Source organism: Lagopus muta, chromosome 8 (genome assembly GCF_023343835.1).
Source record: "Lagopus muta isolate bLagMut1 chromosome 8, bLagMut1 primary, whole genome shotgun sequence".
Classification (NCBI taxonomy): domain Eukaryota; kingdom Metazoa; phylum Chordata; class Aves; order Galliformes; family Phasianidae; genus Lagopus; species Lagopus muta.
The window spans coordinates 23,345,249-23,351,350 of record NC_064440.1 but is presented as its reverse complement, the minus strand read 5'-3'; the positions used below and the strand labels follow the sequence as shown (position 1 = coordinate 23,351,350).

General features: G+C 42.6%; 1 protein-coding gene across 1 annotated transcript; it reads left to right on the top strand.

Moving 5' to 3' along the window:
- Nucleotides 1–32: 32 nt before the first annotated feature.
- On the top strand, nt 33–5,857 carry LOC125696765 (alpha-aspartyl dipeptidase-like). The gene is made up of 8 exons (XM_048952867.1): nt 33–145; nt 226–314; nt 1,106–1,180; nt 1,740–1,819; nt 2,900–3,073; nt 3,936–3,995; nt 4,895–4,977; nt 5,446–5,857. Exons 1-8 carry the CDS (start codon nt 33–35, stop codon nt 5,516–5,518), a joined length of 747 nt encoding a protein of 248 aa, XP_048808824.1. The 3' UTR covers nt 5,519–5,857.
- The last annotated feature ends 245 nt before the right edge of the window (nt 5,858–6,102 follow it).

Genomic DNA, 6,102 nt, shown 5'->3' with positions numbered 1-6,102 from the left:
GGCGGGGCAGGAAGGGGCGGGCCGGGCCGCGAATGCGGGCGGGCATGGGCTGCCCACGGCGCCTGCTGCTGGTCTCCAACTCCACCCTGCACGGAGGGGGGTACCTGGGCCACTGCCAGCAGCACATCCAGAGCTTCCTCGGGGAGTAAGTGCCGCGTGGGGGGGGGGGGGGCCGGGCCGCGCCCCGCCGGGCTCCAGCGCCCTTTCCCTTCTATCTCTCCCCAGGAAGGTGAAGCGGGTGCTCTTCGTGCCCTACGCGCTGCACGACCGGGACGCCTACGCCCGCACCGCCAGGGAGAAGTTCGCGAGTTTGGGTAAGGCGGGCCCTGAGGCGCGGGCCCGAGTCGCCCCGGGGCACCCCGCCTCGGTTCTGTCCGCGGGGGGAAGGCGGGCTGCGGCATCGGAGGAGACGCCCAAGAGGCCTCTGCAAAAATCGTGTTGCAAACGCTTCTAACGCCTTCGGAGGGGAAGTTTTTTGCAGTGAGCCTTGAGCAAAGATTTTTCCAGACTGGTCTATTGCAGTAACTGCCTCTTATCTGCACTGCTCAGGATAACCTTGGACCCGTTACCCCAGTAACAACCAGTACTCACATCCTTGGGTGTCACACCACTCCTCACTGTGCAGGAAGACTGTTGCTGTCAAATGCCCATCTGGGTCTCCTGGCCCTTACTACATGCAGTGAACCGAGCAGAGCAAACCTGTCAAAGCCAAACATTTTAGACATTATAAAAAATAGGTTCAAATCAGAATACTGATGGCACAGCCCAATAAGTCCCATGTCCAAGCTGAACAGTAGCAGTGTTCCTCTCTTTTTTGAGTTAGCAGTTTGCACTGAGCTAGCCCCTTCTGAGCAAAGTGCTCTGCTTTTTGTGACGCTGAGCAGCATCTCCATAAAGCTAACATTGGTTTTGGTGTGGCTGGGGATACAGAAGCCCTACCCTAATGTAGGGTACACATTATACCTTGTAGTAGCCCTTAAGATTCCCCTGGTTTTACTGTGAGACATTTGGCTTGAAGCGGGGTGGGAAGTAACAGGAGGGAAGCACCGAATGTACATTCTTCCTCCCAAGTGAAGCGGCAAAGGTAAATAACTTCTAATTTAAGGTTATGAGCTGGACAGCATTCATGAATCTTGTGATCCAGTGGAAGCTGTAAGAAAATCTGAAGCAATATTCATTGGTAAGTCTTACTTCTTGCTTCCTAAAGAAGGTTTACATAAGACACTGTATTAGTCTGTTGTAGTACTGACAGCACAGAGAAAAGAAAAGTCCTGCCTTGCTATTAGAAGCTGCAGAAAAATAGTACTTTGTGAACATTAAGACCCTGAATTTAATGGTGGGAATGGAAGTAGGTGGGACTTAATGCAACTGCTTCTCTAGTAAGTTTTAAATTACTCACTTAAACAGCCCTTCAACATTAAAGACAAGATTTTAGATGAATTATCACTTTTTCAGGACTAAGAGGAGCGAGGCCTACTGTGGTTGGACTGAGCAGTCCTAATATACTCCAGGGTATTAAAGTACTATTTGCTGACAAATAGTCAGCATCAGTGTTAGGAAGGGGAGTTAGGGCATGAGCCCATGGCCTGCCAAATAAGCATTTCTCCAAAGCTTCTGGTTTTACTGCTGCTGAAAGCAGAATATTGTCCTGAACTGATCTGAGTCTGGCAAGTCTGTAGTGGCACCTATGTAAAATTTAGAGTAAAGCATGTTAAATAAGTTGGATACTTTTTCTGCAGGAGGTGGCAATACATTCCGTCTCCTGAAAGCTCTCTATGACAACAGACTGATACAAGAGATCAGGAAACGAGTTCTTGAGGTAACAACTAGATGACTTTGGCTGAGGCTAAATGACAAACAAATAAGCATTTGTTCAGAGAAATACAAGTAGATTCTACAACTTTGTTTCTAATGTACTTAAATAGAAGGCATTTCATGCAAGCCGGTGAACTGAAATCTGTGCCCAAATGAAGCTTCTGTTAGTCATGGAATCTTGAAAAGCCTAGGGTCAGAAATTTTCCTTCTCCAGCAGTTTCCCAGATTTAGAACTGCAAGACCTTGGGATGTACAATGCTGTGCTGTAATATAGAAGTAAGCCCCTCAACATACACCAATGAAGAGCACTGTGGGACTCAACCATTGGTCAGAAACCCTGTTTCTCAGCTTGTCTACTTTGTGGCTTGATACAGATGTGTTCAAGCTTCACGTTGCCTAATGATAATCCAAGTATAGAATTGGATCTACGTGTGCCTTTTATAGAGTAAAGAAAAAAGAAAGTGGTGTATTCACCTTCGGTATTTCCTTTATCTAAAATCTCAACGTATGAGCATCATTGAGCCCCCTCCTATCAGCAGCCATTCTGGCTTGGTTAATCTCGTAAGGCACAGCAAAAACAGACCATCTGTGGAGAAAGACCAAAGCAAGGTGTTCCCCCAGTATTGTGAAACTGTGAGTAACTTCAGACAAATTTACGCAAACCATTTTATGTTTAAAAAGGCCAGCTGACAAGAAGAAAGGTCAGGTAGGCCATCTTAATATACAAATTTCTGGTGTGTCAGAATGGTTCTTGGCTTCAGATCTGATTTCCTAAAGAGCAGGTAGTTCACCTGTTTCAGATATTTTCTACAACTGTAATGTAGATAAGTCTCCTCTCTTAATAGCAAAGCCTAATGCCTATAGTGACATCCAATAGTTGGCTCTCTGACAACCATTATATGTATAAACTGCTGCCCACCGCAAACCCTGAGCTCTTGTATTTCTGCTTTTCACCTGTAAAATTAGCAGCAAAATGAGCTAGATGTCTGACTTTGCTGTTGAGTCTCCAATTTTGACAGAAGATGCTATAACATGCAGTTGTCAATTGTGATACTGCATACTAATCATTGCTTTTGTCTTTCAGGATGGGATTCCTTACATGGGATCCAGTGCAGGAACTAACGTTGCTACTGTCAGCATCAACACTACCAATGACATGCCAATTGTTTATCCACCTTCCCTGCAAGCCCTAGGTTTAGTTCCTTTTAACATTAACCCTCACTACCTGGATCCAGATGTTAAAAGCACTCACATGGGCGTAAGTAAAGCATGCCAGAGTTAACACAGAGTGCCAAGGTTTAACAATAGCATGCATGTGCAAGGGCTTACAAAGCTAGACACTGACTAACAACTGTTCCCTAGGTCAGATGGAAATGCCAAAGAGGCAATAAGACTTTAATCCCTCCTAAAGCTTTTGAGTAGGAAGGGAAGCTGGCAACGCAGCATTAAGGTGAAACCTACTTGCTTGTCTCTAGATAAGGCATCAGTCTTCAGTCTTTCCCTGTAAATAACTTGCTGTTTTACTGAGAGGACTGTAGAAGCTCTGTGCTGTACCAATGCCTGCTGTATTCCTACGTTTCCTTACCGACAAATCCTCCTGGTTTGATTTCCTTAACTACCATTGCTCGGTTCAAAAGCAGTAGCACTCAGGAAACATGGCAGAGCCATTCAGAGAAGGAAATTCTTCAGATAATTCCTACTCAAGACGAAACAAACAGATAATTAGTAGAAATCTATGGCTATCATCTTTCACAAACAAGGCAGCGCATACATCTGCTTTCACCATCTTCATCATCTCTTATTTTGAGTGAGCACATAAAGAACATTTGAAAAAAATAAAAAAAAATAAAAAAATTGGCTGGAAACATGTTTTCAGGCTTGGGACCAGGCAGATTCTATCTGATCAACCTACAGCAATTGCTACTAGTGATCAAGGGTAAATCTATTTACTAAAGCCAATCCTGCCACTTTTGTCAATACATTAGTCTAATCAAAACATTCTTTTGGATGGGAATGCCTACTTTGTTTAATGTTAAGATGCTGTTCAACATTATACTACTTGAATGGCTCCACGTTCTACTTCACTCTCTGGGCAGCTAAATCTACACTTGTTATTGCAGGAAACAAGAGAGGAAAGAATTCGCCAATATCATGAAGAACCAAACACCCCTCCAGTTCTGGTGAGTTGTAGTTTCCAGTAAGGAAGGTTACGTCTGTAGCATGGTAAGCATTTTAAAGTTTGTCCTTGCTAGCTTTCAGTGTGAAACCCTGTTCCTAACAAGCTCTCCAGAACTGCAGCAGGGAAGGTTAGTTATAGTCCTGCTAAACAGCTACAGCCTTTGATTTTCTCACTTTCAGAAAATAGATTATAACAAGTAAAATGCTTTCGGGCTGTTAGATGCTTGAAGCCCTGTTGCCAAGCCCTAGGATTTTAGACAGCTCCAATCTGTCCCAGTCACTGGTTGTCAGGCATACATTGTATGTTGCTGGTAGTAAGCATGCAGATGGGTAAGATACCTGCCCTTTATTTTTTTGACATATTCTTACCTTAAATGTTGTTTTAATCATAGAATCACAAGGTTGGAAACGACCTATAAGATCATCTAGTCCAACCGTCTCCTCATCATCATTGCCTTCATAATCTCTGGAGGTATCTTCGTTTGCCCATTCAGTAAATAATACAATTCAATACATTTGTAGTAGCAGTATGTCTGGGAAGCCAGGAACCAAGTTTCAAACTCAAAGCTGGTGTAGGGACAGGGAGGATAAACCTGAGTTACCATTGCTTCAACAAAACCGGATCTAAGAGTAGCAGCAGCAGAAGTAATTGTGGAATGTATATTTAAGTTTGGTTTTGTTTTTCTCCTTAGTGGTTTGTGTAGCCTTCTTCAAAAGGCTATCAAATACACGGGAAAACTGGCTTCTAAAACAAGATAACTCACCTTTGTCTTTGTATCTTTGTTAAAAATAAGCAAGTAATAGTCATGAAGCACTGCACTTAAAACTGGCCTAACGGGAAAAGTGCTCTAGCCTCTCCAACAGATTGCAAATAAAGTTTTTTTTTTTAAACCTATATTAGGGCTTGCGGGAAGGAGCAATGCTGCTTGTGGAAGGAGACAAAGCCACCTTGCAAGGAGTGACAGGAGCAAGGCTTTTTTTGAGGTAAATGCTTCATTTGAATTTGAGTGAAAGAGAGAGAGACTTGGTTAGACTCCTGGTACGCACTGCCTCTTCCTCATTACTCAAGTCACTTAACTGCTTCCATTTCTGTTCAGAAGAAACACGAATACTGATTAGTGATCCAAAAAAGCAGTATGACAACACCTATGTTTCTAAGCTATAGCCACCATTCATCTAGAGCGTCCCAGTACTCCAGCTGGGCTCTGTACTCAAGGCTGGGGAATGCCACTTCGGTCCTAATGTACTCTAGAACAAGAGAATTCAGGCCGTTAGTTGTATGAACATTACTGAGAAGTCTAAAATGTATATCTCATGATGAATACAAGGAAGGGAACCTTGTTCTATCCCTAATACCAAGCAGAAGATCCTTGTTCTGTCCCTAATAACAAATGGAAGATCAGTAGACCTAGCTGCTGTTCAAGCTTACAGCATGGTTTATTTTGTTTACAGGGGTAAGAAACCAACTGAACATGAGCCTGGAACAGATTTCAGCTTCTTGCTGATTGACAGCAATTTCCAATAGCCTTGCATATTCTACAGCAAAAGTCAGCTCGTGAAGAATGGAAGAAATGCTTGCAGTACAAGAGTGGGTAGACAGCCTTAACTTTATAAATAAAACTAAATATGCATTACTAGGCTCTTCTTTGCCACCCTGCTCACTTCTCAGACAATCTCTCCTTCCCAGCAAAGACATGCTTTATTGAAATGCTTGAATAAGAATAGAAGAGCACTCTTACTCTGAAAAGTTCTGTTCACATCTCCACTTTGATTCCTCTCTCAAAGAAAGTTACCTTAACACAATTAAGAGTCAGCTCTTTCTTCTGCCTTGTTTTACCTGTATAATAAAGCAATTGTTCATTTAGTGTCCTCTTACAGCATTACATTCATTTTTGCAGAATTAATAAAGTGAGAACTTTTGCATTCAGTTATTTTTATTGGCATCATACTCATTTTAAATATATACAGTGCTAATTATGTACAAAATTGTGCATGTTAAAAATTGTTAGGTTACAAACTCACAAATCCTAGAAAAGTGCAAAATTTTAAAACATCTTCCACCATGCTGTACAGAAAAAAAATTCCATCATTAGCTAATATACACACTCT

Excerpts from the sequence above, each read along its gene's own strand:
- LOC125696765 (XM_048952867.1), top strand. The coding sequence starts at position 33 with ATGCGGGCGGGCATGGGCTGCCCACGGCGCCTGCTGCTGGTCTCCAAC. Across the intron at positions 315-1,105 it reads GGAGAAGTTCGCGAGTTTGG|GTTATGAGCTGGACAGCATT; the intron begins GTAAGGCGGGCC and ends TTCTAATTTAAG. Across the intron at positions 3,074-3,935 it reads TTAAAAGCACTCACATGGGC|GAAACAAGAGAGGAAAGAAT; the intron begins GTAAGTAAAGCA and ends TTGTTATTGCAG.